The 17,004-nt window shown below is 38.6% G+C and overlaps 1 protein-coding gene across 2 annotated transcripts in view; it reads left to right on the top strand.

The window, feature by feature from the left end:
• Positions 1–11,875: 11,875 nt before the first annotated feature.
• spns2 (SPNS lysolipid transporter 2, sphingosine-1-phosphate) overlaps positions 11,876–17,004 on the top strand; it is a 71,146-nt gene continuing 66,017 nt past the window's right edge. For both annotated transcript variants that reach the window (XM_084113535.1, XM_084113536.1), the window contains exon 1: positions 11,876–12,347. In XM_084113535.1, coding sequence (XP_083969661.1) covers positions 12,116–12,347 — 232 coding nt within the window. In that variant the 5' untranslated portion in view covers positions 11,876–12,115. The remainder of the gene's footprint in view (positions 12,348–17,004) is intronic.

The following is a 17,004-nucleotide window of genomic DNA, read 5'->3' as shown; positions in this document are numbered from 1 at the left end:
ATTGAATGCTAGTGCTTTCTAAATGACAACATGGTCTAAGCAATGAGAAATGAAGGGATTTGTGTGTAGAGTTTTGCAGTGACAGTTCAACAAATCTGACTCATGTGTCAAAACAGGGAATAGTGTTTATAGTTTAGTGAAATGGGTGTGCTTTTTGATAAATGGCATTATGGTTTTGAAATTTTTGTTCAAAAGCCTGGTTATAGTGTTTAAGCAATCGAGAAAAACTGTAAAATGTTTGGATCAGTCAAAATTTTGTAATGTTTTTGAAAGAGTTCCTTATGCTCACCAAGGCTGATTTTACTGCATCAAAAATACAGAAAAAAACAGTAATATTGTGAAATGTTTTTAAAATTTATAACTATAACTACAATTTACAGTTTTTTTCAACTGTTTACACACAAAATCCTTACTTGTCAATCAATTTCTGAAACCTTACACTCAAACACCAGAACCACACACCATAACCATACACTAATTCTCGGCCTTTGACTTAATTTCATAAAACACTTTTTTGCAAACCACAACACACAATTATCTATGTAACACACAAAAATCAAACAGGAAGTATCTTGATTTCCTTTTTCAAACACAACCTATCAAAATGCCTCACTAATTCATCAGTGCCTCACACTAACTCATCACATGTGCAAACACTCATTGCTTTACTTGACACCAACCGATCATGGCTGTGTTCTGCTGTTTTGTGATGCATGTTGGTGGTTTGACGTTCTTGCCTATTGTGCCCCCTTGATGTGATCACACTTACATCCTAAAACAGCAGGGATGAGGGGGTCAAAAGTCATTGAGGTCAGCTGTGGCTTGGTCTTTACCTTCCTGCACGGCACACTCCAGACGTCTCCTTGGCTCCAAAAACAATAACAAAAATGTGTGTCTGTGTGCATATTTGTGTGTCCATGCCGTTTTTTATCTGAAGCTTGTAAAAGACATGACCATATATGTATATGCTCTGTATATATTTCAGCTTCAAACATGCTCATGCTTATTTTTAAAGACAGAAACTAGCATTGTTGATTCGATTATGGGTTCAATTACAGTTTTTTCCAATTGCTAACACACAATTTTTCTCCACAATCTTTACCAGATTTTTGCCTAACCAACTACACACTGTTGGGCATAATGAAAAGCACCCCCATCTTTTGTATGCTTTGCCATAATACTAAAATATGTATCAGATTGTTCACATGCACAGAAATATTTGCAGATACACTTTTTTTCTTTTTTTTTCACTACAGTAAACAAGTCAGTGCAACATATGCACAGCAGATATATTTACATGGGACTGAACAAAAATATTCTTACAAAAAACAGTAAACTGAAAAAGACAATTTCAGAAAAAAAAAATATTACAGTAAAAAAAAAAAAAAAAAGAGGCAATAAAAATAATTAGGCAGCATCTTGCCGGACAGCCGGGTCTGGCCACAACGCCTCGTCAACATCACAGGCAATATCTTCCCTTGCCAGACATCGAGGGAAGAAGCGCCTTGAGTGCCTTATCCATCCCTGAATGGCACCCACATCAATCCCATCACATGCCTCTTCCATGGCCTGCACAAGAGGCATGCGCACAAAGGGCTGCCGGTCGTATACCTTCCACCGCCATGCCGAAAAGAACTCTTCTATGGGGTTCAGAAATGGTGAGTATGATGGGAGGTATTGCATGAGAAATGTTGGGTGGTCAGCAAACCAGTTTTGGACTGGGGCTGCACAATGAAAGCTCATGTTGTCCCATACTACAACGTACCGGTTTCTTTGATGGTCTGCATCATTCATACGCTCTTGAGGTATGAGAATGTTGTGAAGTCTGTCCAGAAATGTGAGAATATGGGCTGTGTTGTATGGTCCAAGGTTGGCATGACGGTGGAGGACACCATGCATACTGGAGATGGCAGCGCACATTGTGATGTTCCCACCACGTTGGCAAGGAACATCTAAAATGGCTCTGTGGCCAATGACGTTTCTCCCCCTTCTTCTGGTCTTTGCTAGGTTGAACCCAGCCTCATCTATAAAGATTAACTCATGTGGGATTGCATGAGCATCCATTTCCAGTACTACCTGAAAACAAAGAACAAAAATCAGTCAATATGGTGTTATCCAGTACACCGGGAAACAATGTTGCGTGTAGTGTACTGCAGTCAATATTGTACTTACATCCACATATGCTCGTCTGACCTCTTTGTTTCTTTGAGAGTTTCTCTCAAGCAGCACCTTATAAAGTTGTTTCATTCTGATTTGGTTTCGCTTGAGAATGCGAGCCAATGTGGACAGACTGACTCGTTGAATGTTGTTGAATAAGGTGTTGTCTTGGATGATGTGGCTTTGAATTTCTCGTAATCTGATTTCATTATTTTCCAAAACCAAGTTTACAATGGCAGCTTCCGGGACCCCGGTGAACATTTGGCCCCTTCCTCCACCATGGTGTCGTCTCTCAGTCCTTTAGAAAAAATAAAATAAAAATATATATAGGGCTTGGACAATGCAGCCTAAATATTTTCCCCCACAGTAGAGTACATTGTACAGGAAACTTGTACAGTTCATGAATTATGAAGTAAAAAGTAAACAGGTGTCACCCAACTGATACACTATGACATGGGGTATACTACATGTGTACTACATGAAATTTTGGTTACATACCTGTTCTCCAGTCTAAAGGTCCGGATGACAGAGGCGACAGTAAAACGGCTCAAGTTTGGCTGCACTCTCTGTCCAGCCTCACGCATTGTCAGCCCATGGTTGATGACATGATCTACTAAGGTTTCTCTGATTTCATTTGAAAGTGTTTGTCTTCTTTGGCCATGAACTCCTCTACCTGCTCTACCCCTACCTCTCACTCTTCCTCCCCTCTTATTCTCAACCCCCCTCTTCCTCTTCCTCTCTGCAATGTCTTCCATTGTTGTTGTAAAAAAAAAAGGTTCTCACCTGTGGTCTTTTCATAGTGCTCACATCCTGATTGAAGTGTTAACAATTAACCATTGAGGTGTTTGGCCAGGTGGCACATGTAATTGGCCAATTAGCTCATGTAGTGTCATTTTGAATGGCAGTGTTTTGAAATGGCAAACATGTGACTTTATGTCAGATTGTTGTGTCTTATGCAGAGAACTGTGTTCAGTGCATTTAAAAAGTGCCATTTTGAAATGCAAAATGTGTGTAAAGCAGAAAATGTGTTTAGACTTTTGGAGACTTGAGAAGAAGTTTTGCTCTCTGTGTGTCAGTTTAAATAATTGTGTTGTGCATGTCATTTTAGTGTGTTAGCAATTGGAAAAAACTGTAAAACCCCAAAATTCTGTAATTATTTACTCTAATGTCATTTCCATATTATGAAGGTCCAATGTTGTTTTTGACTTCCAATGTATGAACAAAACAATTGAAAAATTATTAAAAATATGTGTTCCACAGAAAAAAGAACCTCATTCAGGTTTGGAACTACACAAGGATTAGTAAATGATGACAGAATTTTCATTTTTGTGTGAACTATCCCTTGAAAAGAGATCAAGGCAAAGAAAGCAAAAGAGACAAAGACCTAGCATATTCAATCCACATCATACTGACATTGTAAATCCCACAGCCAAAAGTTCTATTTTCATTTGCCACTTTGCGTCCCTGTGGTTTGGAAATGAGTGACCTGGCCTGGAATATTGTATTCAGTCACTTATCTGTGTGACCGCATTCATTTGTATGGTCAATACCTAGAATAACTCTCCACAACATGACGATTTAGTGGAAATGAAAAACAGCTTGGGGTTCTTGTGTTTACGTGTCCTGGCGTCACTCAGAATGACAAACAGGAAGTGGTTGTGGAGGGAGGTACAGCAACAAGGAGTCAACTCTGAAGATCAGCTCCCTTAAAACTGATTCTGACCTCTATTAGGCCATGAACAGGACAGGTTCTGTCTGTTTGAGCAGTTTGAGTCATATTAGAATGCTTTAGTCTCCATATATTCAAACCAAACAACTTTAAGAAACTCAGGAGATTTTTTTAAACAGAATACAGTCTTAGAACCACCCAGACATTGTGATTTACAGAGAAGCCAATGCCTATTTAATTCATTGCCTTAGACTGTGATAACAGAGACTTAATATGTGTCTATCCCTCTTGTTAGGTTTTATGTTAGTTTATGTTAGTTGTTAGTTTAATGCGACATGTAAGCTATGTATCGTTTCTTTTGCAACGACTTGGTCCAGTCATAGACCAGCACTCAAGCACTGACTAGAATCAGCATTCACATGCTCAAAAATGTGTTTCGCGCTGACAACAATCCGGTGGTGGCTAGAATCCAGCGCTGACTAGAATCACGCAGCGGAGGAATGGAAAGTTGACAAGCCATTAAAAAAGTATTGACTTAAGAACCACTTATATATTTTCTAATATTTTCAATAAATCATGTTCCCATTCACTCCGTGACGAATTTGACTTTTTTAGGCATTAACTAATGCCAATGCCTAATGCCAAAATGTTTTCTTTGTTCACCAAGTAATTTACTGGTCAGGCATCATTGTTAACTCGCAAGACTGTAAGGAGAAAATGACAAATATATGGATCATTTAAATATATTCTGTAATCACATTTTGGTAATGTATTAATTCCGCCGTAATGGATAGGGGGCGCTGGCCCAAAAAAGGTTGAGAACCACTGATTTAGGGTCGTGAACATGCCTGCAGAGTGTCTTGAAATATTAATTGTATTGAAATAAATTAGGGTCAATTTGTCCCCCACCATAACGATTGTACTCAAACTCTCTTCCCTAACTCTCAAAAAGCAGTGTGAACATCTGGAGGGAATGTTATGCACAGAACCAGACCAGCCATGATGAAGCTTGGCTTCAGCTTTGAACAGAATTACAGTAGGGTGTCGTGGCAAGTACTAAATAAATTGGCTAATGAGAGTGCATATCCATCATGGTGGAAGGGGATGTTCTCAATCTCTGACACATATATCTTCAAACTGGAATTCATGGAATGCCTTTCCCCAGAGCAGGTGCTCCCCGAAACCTCAGCCAATTCATGTGCTTCTAATTGAAGATCATCTGTGGGACAGTAAAAGCAAGTCTGTTTATAAAGAGAGAAGTATAGTAACAAAATGTGTGTGTATAAACAGCTATCCGTTGTAAGAGTGTTATCAGAACTGCTAAAACACTATTTATTGTATTTGCCAACTATTGAGTTTTTCTAAGTAAAAAGTGATAAATGGAACACACCATGCGCCTCATTATCAGGTTCATACATGGATGTGTTTAAAAGCCCCAATTTATCATTCAAAACACACTGTGGCTGAAGAAATGATAATGTATTATCATGCCATACAGCTCTGTGGCTCCCCCACACAGGAAGGAAGGCATCAATAGGACGTCTAGATAGGCAAAGGATGTCCATGGAGACAGTATGGAGACAGAAAGACATTCTTTAATGTCTCTGTTTATTAATTCAATAAGTGGTAAACATTTTTTTTCTTTTTTTAAAAAAAGCATCAGAATGGGTTCTTAAAAACATATTCCCTAAAGACAACAAGAAGAACGTCACAACGTGACATAACACAACCTAGTAAACACAGCTCTGTGGAATACTTGATTCTGATTGGTTAATTGTGACGTTTATTCACATCAGTCCACTCATCCGAGTAATTGTAACTGGAGCTACTATCATGTCTCTAGGATCATGCAGAGATCTTGTTTTATACGCAACTGGTGCAACTTCTGTATCAGTTATCGATCGCAGTGAAAATGACCTATTATTACTGTAATTAAATATTAATACTGTAATATTGTTGCAGCATTCATCTTGTTGTTCGTTTGATTGTTTTATTCTTTTTCCTTAGTGGAAGCTTTAAGATACTATACAGTTAAGATTATAAAATAATATTTCATGACCGGCTGCATATTTATTTATTTAGAATCCAATATTAAGTGAAGCTGGAACACTTGGTATGCTGCTGATACTTAAATCAACATGTGAACTAAAAGGAACATGTAAATATTTTTTGTGTGGAAAAGTCAGCAGAGTTATCTACTGCTGTGTCTTGGCTCGTTTCATAATTTAAAACAGCTAACAATAAAGTAAGTAGGGGAATAAATAAAAGTATAATGATTGAGAAAGAAGGAACACAAGAGAAACGACCAAAGAGATCAAACAGACTAGGAAAACTAGATACTTTTCTGTGATCTCGAGTTTGATCTGCAAACACAGAATCAGAATGAAAAGAATAAACAGCACCAGCTAGAGCAGAGTAAACACGGCCAGTGAGAGGAAAAAAACAGAGAGAGAGGATCAAACAAAATAAACATGACATGATGAATAAGAAATAGTAATAAGTATGAAAACAAAATAGAATTGTTGCCTATGAGGAGGCTGGATCACACGACCATGTAAACTAAATCTTTGTAGTCTTTGCAAAGTCTTGGGTTTAAGAAAACACATTGTGTCTTCATTGCTGTGACCTATTCCTTTTATTCCCCTTTCTGCTAATCAGTCTCCCCCTCCCCCCTCCCCTAGGTTTTATGCACAGCTTTTTTTAGCTGAGTCAGAGGCCATTCACCACTTGGGGCCATAACGCCCTGTGACAGCTAAAAAGCCTGTAGTCTCCCGGCTGCCAGAATCCTCTTATTCACTGCATTGGACTGAGCCCGTCCCTCTCCCGCTCTCACCATGGCTACAGTTACCAGAAGCATCATCAGCCAGAGCTGTGCACAACTCGACCTCGACCCAGCGCTGCAGATGAGCACTAACTATTAACTTTGATCCATTCCATGTTAAAAATATAGTGCTTTTAAATAAAGTGGATTAAGGAATCTGTTCCGACATTATCCTTTAAATGATTGATCTACTGAAGGCCAAATCCCTGTGTTGAAAAAAATGAAACATGTAGTTGAGTGGTAGGAATTGCTATCAGGGGCCCATTTATCTTCTCACAGCAGTAATTGTGCAATTTAACTTAATGGGGAGAACATTAGGCTCATATCCTTTGAGGCACATTTAAATTTATACTAATACTTATATTAATACTTAACAAGTTAAACTTTTTCCTTTTTTCATTTTGTCATTATAAATGATCAGAGGCCATTTTTGACAATAATGGAGCTTTTATGATTTTGATCATGACAGTTCTCAACTACAGCTGTTTAATAATATTAATATCTTGAAATTGAAATGCTGTTGTGCAGACGGTGAAAGGACCTAAATTATGGGAGCTTTGATTGTATATACACTTCCTGTACAATCTCACCATTGTGACACACATTATTTTGTGGTTCTGGCAGATGTAGATAGACACCATCAAAACCTCAAACTGGCTGTGTGCCATTTGGCTTCTTTGTTTGTTTGTTTTTTGTTGATAATTGTTGTGAGGAGCATATCATATTTAACGTATTGATACAAGCATACAATAATAATTTGATTCACTGTGACAATTGTAATATTCTGGCCCTCAAATGAACCCTCTGACACTTAAAGGGACAGTTCACCCGAAAATGAAAATTCTATCATCATTTACTCATCAAGTTGTTCCAAACCTGTATGAGTTTCTGATCCTGTAACAGTTGATGGGCCCCATTTTTTTTCCATACTATGGAAGTCAATGGGGTCCATCAACTGCTTGGTTACCCATATTCTTCAAAACATCTTCTTTTGTGTTCAGCAGAAGAAATTTTTTCTTATAATTTTGTATGACTGTATTTATCTGTCATTGTGTTCTTTTTATTTATGACCAACATGCTGACAAAAGTGGTGAAGCATTTCCTCTCTTTTTTTAGGACACCCAGACAGGTAAAAAGCACTTTTATTTCAAGAATTTTTATGTATTTGGTGTTTACATTCCATAACTAAAATAAACTGTAGTGGACACCATATGTGCTCATTTGAACAATAGTTCAGTGTTTGTGGTGGAAGTTGGCTATGCAACTGTAATCTTTATTCAGTTATTTTAATAAGTCATAACAATTGTAACAAAAGTTATATAAATGTATGATTTGCTTACCTATAATTTAAATGGTCATTGACTTACATTACAACCCTCAATGTATGGTGTCCTCTACATGTAATTCTCTTAAAATACATAATTTTGAAGGGACAAATGGTAATGATTATGCTATTGTTTTGAAGTAAAATACTATTAAGAATATTTTCATTTGTGATTATTGCATCGAGGTATTTTACTGGGCTTTTTATAATCCAGTTTTAACATTCAAACAGTCAAAAAGCTTTGTTTATATACACAAGTAAGCTTTGCTTCAACATTGTTTGTTTAGGAGAGTTAAGTTTACACTGTCACCAGAGTTCATTCTTTTACATTAATTAAAACTATTGTTTTAACCTCTCTCTCTCTTCCACATCTTCTCTATCTGTCCTTCCTACTTCTGACAGCTTCCCTATAGCATAGACCAGCAGGTCATAACACTTCTCCATCTGTCTCTCTTAGTCCCATGTACTCTCAGTGTTGACCTCTTTCTCCATGTCCACATGCCTCCATGTTCTCTCTGTTTTCACTTTTTTTCTTGACTTGACTTCTTGCCAAAGCACAGTTTTTTAATGTATAAATAGCTCTTGCTCTTTATTCAATTCTATTCAATTCTGTTCCATAATCATTTCTCTCTCTCTCTCTCTCTCTCTCTCTCTCTCTCTCTCTCTCTCTCTCTCTCTCTCTCTCTCTCTCTCTCTCTCTCTCTCTCTCTCTCTCTCTCTCTCTGTTTCATTGATTTCAAAGTCTGCCCATGAGACTTTGTTTGTCTCTGGTTTTGATGAAATCAGTATACAACAGCTTGCTTCTTTCATCTTTATTTTAACAGTGATTCTGTGAATTATTTAGTGCATTATATCAAAGAAATGTCTTAAACATGTTTTAAAACACACACACATGTTTCCCTGTACTCTGAACCATGAGTCAGAAGTTCAGCTGCATGCAGCAAGGAATGTGAAGGAAGATAAATGATAATGTGGAAGTGAAACGGGACTAGCCCCTTTCCCTTCCGTCTATAGTTATCATGTCATTATTTAGGGGACAGGAGTTACGGAGGCTTCCTTTAGTGATAATAAATTATATGAACCACAACAACAAAATACAAAAATACCTACATACTTACACAACTAACCTAAGTGTGTGTGTTTCTTTGATTTATCAGTCTAGGCATATGCATACTGATACTGATAGCCCATGCAGTGCAGAACCAACAGGAACTCAGGAATAGTGGATGACAAAGGTAACTTTAGGCATTTGGATTGTTTGACTTATCTGTGATCCAGCCTTCGCAAGAGAGCAGCTGATAGCAGGAGGCAGATAAAGGATGCTTGGTTACTTATTGCACAGCCTGTGACCAGTACATAGGATATGAGATTTGCTGGCATGCAGATCACTCATGAAGGTTGTGACTGAAGATCACAAGGTTATTTAAACTGGCAGTATATTCTGAATATTGATCCAGCGTTACACTGCACCAAGAAAGCATCACAAACATGTATTAAAGTATCACTGAAAAAAAAAAATTATTGTTTTAGTCTCATTAGCCCTCTTCCCAGCATGCACTGGGGCATGCATCATTCAACCATTGGTAGTTGTATTTATTTTTCTTTAGTTTTACACATTTAGTAACTCGTTTTGTGGTGTTATGATTTAAATTTGAATAGAACTTATATAGGCAATTGATACAATGATGGTAAATTTAAATCACTGCCACTTGAATTAATTTACTTAAAAATAATGATGCTTAAAATGAATGGCTGAATTAGCCAGACTGAATTTACTGTCTGAAGTGGCAGTGCAGCATATGACCCCGTTTAGTTTGGGTTGCCTAATATCTTCTGACAAGTAGCATATACCCTCTGATCTGGGAATTAAGATGAAAAGAAAAATAACAAACGAATAACTTCCTTCTTTGCCGACAATAATTTGTCTAGTATCTTTCAACCTTCTCTCATGAGAATGACCCTTCATAAAAGACTCTTCTGTGATCGAGATAAATCTTAACTCCAGTAAAATCCCCCCTTTTGATATTTCCGACCCTTGGGAAAACTGTTTATTTTAAGGATGGGCATTTTAACAGGGGCTTGACACGTTGCTGTCCTCTAGAGTTTCATAATATTTTACGAATTTCGCGTTGTAAGATAGGCTACAAGTGATTAACGCATTAACAAAAGGAGGGGAAAACTAAGATGTAGGCTACTCAATGACGTGATTTGATCTAATCTTCGCTAATTGATGGGTTTCGGTGAAAAGCGTGCAATAAAATCGAAGAGTGCTCAATAATACCCTTAATTAATTAATCCCACACATGTATGGGAAGTAAATTCTCTATTACCTTATTCAAATAGCCTACCATCATTTTGCAATGTCAGTTTAATAGCATGTTTCTCAGTACATATTTTGCAGAATATTAATTAGTAAATGCAGTAAGTGTAATATACTATGAGGTGAAACAGTGTTTATGATATAATTCGATCAGTGTGGCTGTATAGGTTTTTAGATCGTAATAATGAGCTGTCCAGAGTGCTGAAGACCACGATCGCTTTCAGATGAGGTGACTTGTGTTACTACTTGAGTTCAGCTGTTTTAACCCATGTAGTAAATATTATGTCCTAAATACTTTGTGTAATAAAACATTATATCCTACTTTGATAGTTGACAGACCGCAGTGCACTCAAGTAACGGGAATACCATTACAGATGTTTTGTATTGCAAAAGTTTAAAGAGGCCATTTCATGTTTATTATACTTTTTCAGTGTTTAGTTATTTAATATGAATGATCAGTTTCATATCATTTATGTCAGCATCATTACTATCATTTTCATACAGACGTCGAAGCTAGGCTACTACAATTATTTTATATAGCCAATTGCGAATTATACACAAGGAATTATATCGCAAGTGATAAACGTGTGAATGTCAATCTGCAATAAAGTGATAAAATAAAGACAGTAAGCACACGTACGTCTCCAAGATGTCTGTTAAAGAGCGGTTCATCTGGAAAGAATCTGCTGTGTACAAACATCTTTAAAAAGTCAGTTTTGCATACATTCTAAATCATAATTATCTTAAAGACGTTTTCTAAATGTCTATTTATCATCTGACAGGAAATGTCATATTGCAGATATGCAACAGCCCCCCCACCCTCACCCCCCCCCCCCCCCCCAAAAAAAACAAAAAACAAAAAACAAACAAACAAACGAAACAACAACAACAACAACAACAAAAACAACAACACAGTCTTCCAGATGAAAACAGGCACATCAAATAGACGTCTCCGAGATGTATGTGCTTGCCGGTGTGTCCGTTTGACAGGATACTTGATCCTCCTAACGCATCCTAACGATCCAAAGCCCTCGAGCGGCGTTCTGTTGCTATGGTTACCTTCGTCAGTCGAACGACATTTCTCTATTTGTGAAATTCTCTACAAGTGAGAATGTGCTTAAAATGTTTTGTTTGTTTTTTTAAACCTTTTTGTGAACAATTATAGAATTAAAACAGTTTAATGTAGCCTACTTTGCAAGATGCCTAACAATTTGTTTTGACATCCTTTGGAGGGCTTAAAGATTAGTAGGGAGGGTCAGACCCCCCAAAGCCCCCCATAATTCGCACTCTTGTCTTGAGTCAACCTGATACCATGACGACCTGCGTCTACGTGTAATGTTTCCTTATGGCTCCGTGCTTTCTTTTCATTTACACCTTTAGAGGACGTTTCACGTCAGTTGAGTTTATTCGATGAATTATTTTACAGAGACAAAGCAACTCTGCACGAGCGCCCTGGGTGCGCTGTTCTGTCACTGCTAAAATCTCCTCTCTCACATGAGCATTCCGCGCACACTACTGCTCCTTCATTTCGTTTGGAGTGGGAGGGGCTTAACGCGCAACCACGCCTCCCTCCCTCACACACACACACACACTCACTACAGAGTGAGAGAAAAGCGCTTCCCGAGCGCTCAATCCTGTCACTGTACAGACATGAACCGAGCTCAGCGAGCAATAATCAAATCAATGATTTTTATTCTTAGCGATTAACACAGTTTTTTTTTTTTTTTTTTTTTTCTTCAAAGGTGCAACAATATTCCGTCATAACCGTCCTGTCTCTGTTCAGAAATCGTTCAATCGGTTGCGCTGGATCTGTCGTGCCAGAAGATGTGCGTGGAGAGCGATGGATGTGAAATCGAGGGGTGCAGCAGTTCGGATGTGGTGCACACGCTGTCTGGAAGCATGAGTCCCACTCTTAAATCCAGTACAGACCTGCATCCCTGCAAACCTGGGCAAAAATTCCGTGCCGCATTACTCCGATGCCGGACTCCGCTCGTTGCCGCCGGGATTCTGAGTTTTGGAAATGTGCTCAATTACATGGACAGATACACCGTAGCAGGTAAGACCAGCATTTCCTTGGTAGCTATAGATGTTCGTTGTATTAACTAGCTTAGGAGAGCAACAGCAGCGATGGTCACCATTTATATTGTTTAACGTTTCACTTACAATGTTTCAGTTCAACACACTGGCCAGGAAAATCACATTGTAAACATTAACATAAGTCAAGTGATCATAGGCTCTATCTTGCTGCACACGTGCTGAGTTTTATTGAACGGGTTACAGCTCTTATATTGTGTGATTTAATCAAACCACCCGGATTGTAAAAGATAGCCTACCCGTCGTTCTAACATGATATTGATTAGCCTACTATTGTGAATGATCTTAGATCAATCTGACTTTATGTCTCGCAAAAGAGACATAATCCAAAGTCTCATGACAATGTAAATTTTATGTCATTATGAGTTTTTTTTCCTTCATATCAGTATTAGCCTACACATAGGCTCTCTATAGGCTACTAATAACAATGTGCATAGGCTATAAGCTCCACACAATAATTAGCCTGTGTATGAGGTTAATTCATTTAGCATTGTCTGTAAATTTAAAATGTGATTCAAATCACGTAACGTATTTACAAATTGATGAATGTAGCCTACAGCTCATGGACACTGCGTCCATACGCTACAAACATTCACAGACCTCATTTAAAGCAGTAGCGCTATAGGCTACTCGAGGATATTACAGTCCAAAGTAATTTAGAGCAAACTTCTCGAGGGACACATCTTATATCCATGGTTTTATAAATAGTAGCCTAACCTCAGTAGCGCCACACACAAGATGCCCTTGAATCAAGTTATTCAGGAATAAAGGCAGAGCGCCGCCGTGGTCTGACACGTTTCCATAGAAACTAGAACAGATTTAATCTACTAGTTTTTCTGTTGTCAAATTTATCATCCCTCAGAAAGTGCGGATTAATTCGTTTTGTTTTGTTTTTTGTTTTGTTTTTGTATGGGTAGCCTACTTGGTGATCTGAGGCGACATGTCAGCTGACATTTGCTCCAGCGCACTCTGAGAGGGGTAATTTTCATGAATAACTAATGATAAGCGATTAGAGATTTGGAACAAGACAAGAGTGCGCTATTAGCTAGGGATTTCTGAAATGCGGGATTTAGTATAGCCGTCAATAGTGGATACGACTCTTTTAATCCATTTCCCCTCATTGCTTTACTATGAAGATTTGCCTACATGACATTTTTTTCCTTCTGTTTCTTGACTTGTCTTGTGATTTTGATTGATATGATGTAAGTTGCCTATACTAAGAAATGTTCATATGCATTTCCTTCGTTATCAGGTGAAGTTTGTGAAATATATATATTTTTCATTTTAAACGCCTATGTAACATGCATATTGTAGCCCTAGGAAATAGCCTACTCATTACAGACAATTATTAATTGTAAGAAGAAGAAGAAAAACGGTATTTTGACATTATGACGATTCCATAATTGAAATGGGAATGTTGCAGTGTCTGTTCTTTCTGCGCTGAACATCACGTTCCCTCCAGCGCGCGCTTCACAGATACTTTTGACAGCGCGAGATGCTTGAATGGTGCGCATCTGCAGCATGTAGCCTACTTTATTGTAATGGGGGGCTGTAGTTATTTAGCAAAGCCCGGGATGCCTCCAGTTGCAGGATCTGCTTTGGCAACGTATTCTCTCATCCTTTGATATAGGACTAAACGTAAAAGGTGCGTTATTTTGCCAGATGGTCGCGTGTTACATCACGTACGCGAACAATTTTAAGACGCCAGTCAGTATTAGGGTGAAGTTTGAGAAGACGTGAAAGAAGAAAATTAGACAAGGCAACGTTATCGGCTCATGGCGGTTTTGTAGCGCTCGATTGTATACTACAAGCCAAGGTTCAGCAACATTACATAAGACAGTCGAGCTGTGATAACATTATATGAAAGATAGGGGTTTACGTGGGTATAGGGTATCTCATCTAATCTCGCCATCTCTAAAATCATTCTAGTTTCACTCAAAGGTTATCCTGCATAAACAAATGTATCATCCTCTTTCAAAGATACAATATCAATGTAAGCTAAATTCCAAGTTTTTCTCAAGTGAGTTAACAAATACACACTTTTGTCTATGAAATAGATTATTTATCTTGTTATAGGCTACAACTGCTAATATGAAACATTCACAGTTGATCAACCTCTTAACCTCTGAATAATATAGATGAATGAATAGAAGGAAATTGAGAATATACATAGAGAAATGTGTGAGATGATTATTGCAGTGAGATTGCAGCAAAAATGGTCAAATCTCAGGAGTGGAGTTTTGTAAATGTGTTTGGTTTGTGAGTGTTGCAGCAGCAGACTGGATGTTGTTGAGTTGAGCACGGATCTCTTCTACACCTCAGTATGCATTATGGGAAGCGTATGTGAGGGTGAAGCCCCCTTCATGGGTAAAGAGGAGAGGGTATCTGACGCAGCTATCCTGCAGTGGCGGCGGTCACTCTTTAGTATCTGTGTCTGAGAGAGAGAGAGAGAGAGAGAGAGAGAGAGAGAGAGAGAGAGAGAGAATGATCCACATGGTTGAGAGACCTCCTCACCACTGCTGTTCAATCATTTGTACTGCAGTCAGACTGACACAGCGATCATATTAATGATGTTCAGCAGTGTGTGAGTGCTTGTGGGTTTGTGTGTCTGAGGGAAAATTAGAGATAGAGTACCCAAAACAAAATTCTGTCATCATTTACTCACCCTCATGTTGTTCCAAACCCGTATTGACTTACTTTCAGTGTAGAACACATAAAAATATATTAGAAAAAAAGTCTGTTTTACTGTTCATACAATGAAACACAGCAGGGTCCAATGTTGTTTTGACTTTCAAAATTCAAAAAAAGAAAAGAAAAAGAAATGTATGCAGGTTTGGAATGACTTGAGAGTGATTGAATGATAACAGCATTTTTTGTTTATGGATAAAAACTATCCCTGTAAAAGCAAACAGATGTTTTGTCATAATTTAAAAATAAATTCATTAAGCCATGATGCTTTAACATTTGCAGTGGTGTAGTAAAAAAATGGAAAACAGAACTGTGCCCACTTAAGTTTTAGTGCAGCAGTTTACTCTCACACACAAGCAAAATGAAATCAAATGTGCATGCAGCAATTGCTTGAAAAACTGAACAACTTAACATTACATTCTCAGTCAGTGTCTTACATACAAATGAATGCAGTCCGAATGACTATATTCGGGTCTAATAAATACCGTCACTGTGAAAACACTTAATTTGAGTTTTTTGCTATTTAAGTCATATCCAATTACTGCCAGTTTCACTTTTTACAAGCCCTTCTTCCAGGCTGTGGTTGTCTTGGAATCTTTTTTCATCAACCAAAGTCTCTCATCACTGTTAGCCAGAACCAAATGTTAATTCTCTAAAAAAGCAGCGTGTGTCAGTTTGGCCTTGTCGGTCTTATGTTTAACTGATTGATGATATTCTTGTGTGTGAGAGAGAACAGCAAAGCTCTAATTTAGCTGTTTTCTCCACCTAAACAAAACTAGTGGGTGTGCAGTTTTTACAGCAAAAGAGAGACAACCAATCCCTCATGAGGAACCACAGAGCACGGTACGAAGAAAACCAATCCTGAATCTTTGGGAAAAACTTGCTTATCACCTGTGTCGAGTTTTTATTGTGGTTAGGTGTGAGTGTAATATGATCACTATAGGCTCGTGTTGCATATTTTTGGTGGTTGGGCTATCTGCTATAACTCAAATCTGGCTAGTCAAAGTCGTAGGAGACTTTATCCTTCTTTATGTTTAGCCCGAGGTGCATTTCTGCAACGTTGGGACTGATTTGCCCTCGTCTTTCCCTCCCTATTGGCCCATTATAGTTGTCCACTATCTATATCCGTCTCTTTCTGTCTCCAACACAGCCTCCAGTGGGACCGAGAGATCAGATTGATGGGACTGAGGTTGTGAACCATTTGGTTTGATTAAATTTGGTGGTTTGGCTGTGATGGCTCAGACCCAGGGAGGCTGGCTGGCAAGAGTCCCTCCAGCAGACAGGCTGAGCTCAACAACAGATTACGGTTAAGACAGGGATTAGGAGGCGCGGGGAATACCACAGGGACGTACAGACGGAGGCCACTTAACATTATTTGATCTAAGATCCTCCGTTGAGCCACCGGCCTGACACCTGCTCTAATGAAGGCAGTTTGACTGGTAATCTGGATTATGAGGTGCAGCGGATACTGCAAGGTGCCGTTTTTTCCTAAAGGCATCTGAGGTATGAGAATGTTTAATCTCAAAACAAGTGCTTAATTAAGTGTGACGGGTAATCCAGCAGCCCGAGGAGCTCCTTGAGGGAAAATGGGTATTTCTGCACATTCAGATATACACAGGCTCACAGTTTATGAGGGGAAGTGGAGACTACAGTACTGTACGTTTTGCTGCATTGCTCTTCTGCACTAGATGGTCCAGTCTAGCTGGCTCAGCTCTAGTTTTGCCTGGACACACTCCTTGGCAGTGCCTTTTGTGAGACATACACACACACACACACACACACACACACACACCCCCCACACACTGTCATTTCCACTTGTGCCCCTTATGGTGTGAATTGAAGGTGTGATAAGGCCTATCAGCGACAAAACAGTGGGCTGTACTGAAGGAGGTCAGCAGAAGCACGTATCACATGCACTGCACATACAGTAA

Source organism: Abramis brama, assembly GCF_963993115.1.
Source record: "Abramis brama genome assembly, chromosome: 5".
Taxonomy (NCBI): domain Eukaryota; kingdom Metazoa; phylum Chordata; class Actinopteri; order Cypriniformes; family Leuciscidae; genus Abramis; species Abramis brama.
Note: the sequence above shows the minus strand (reverse complement) of the source record. Positions and strands in the feature narration are given on the sequence as shown.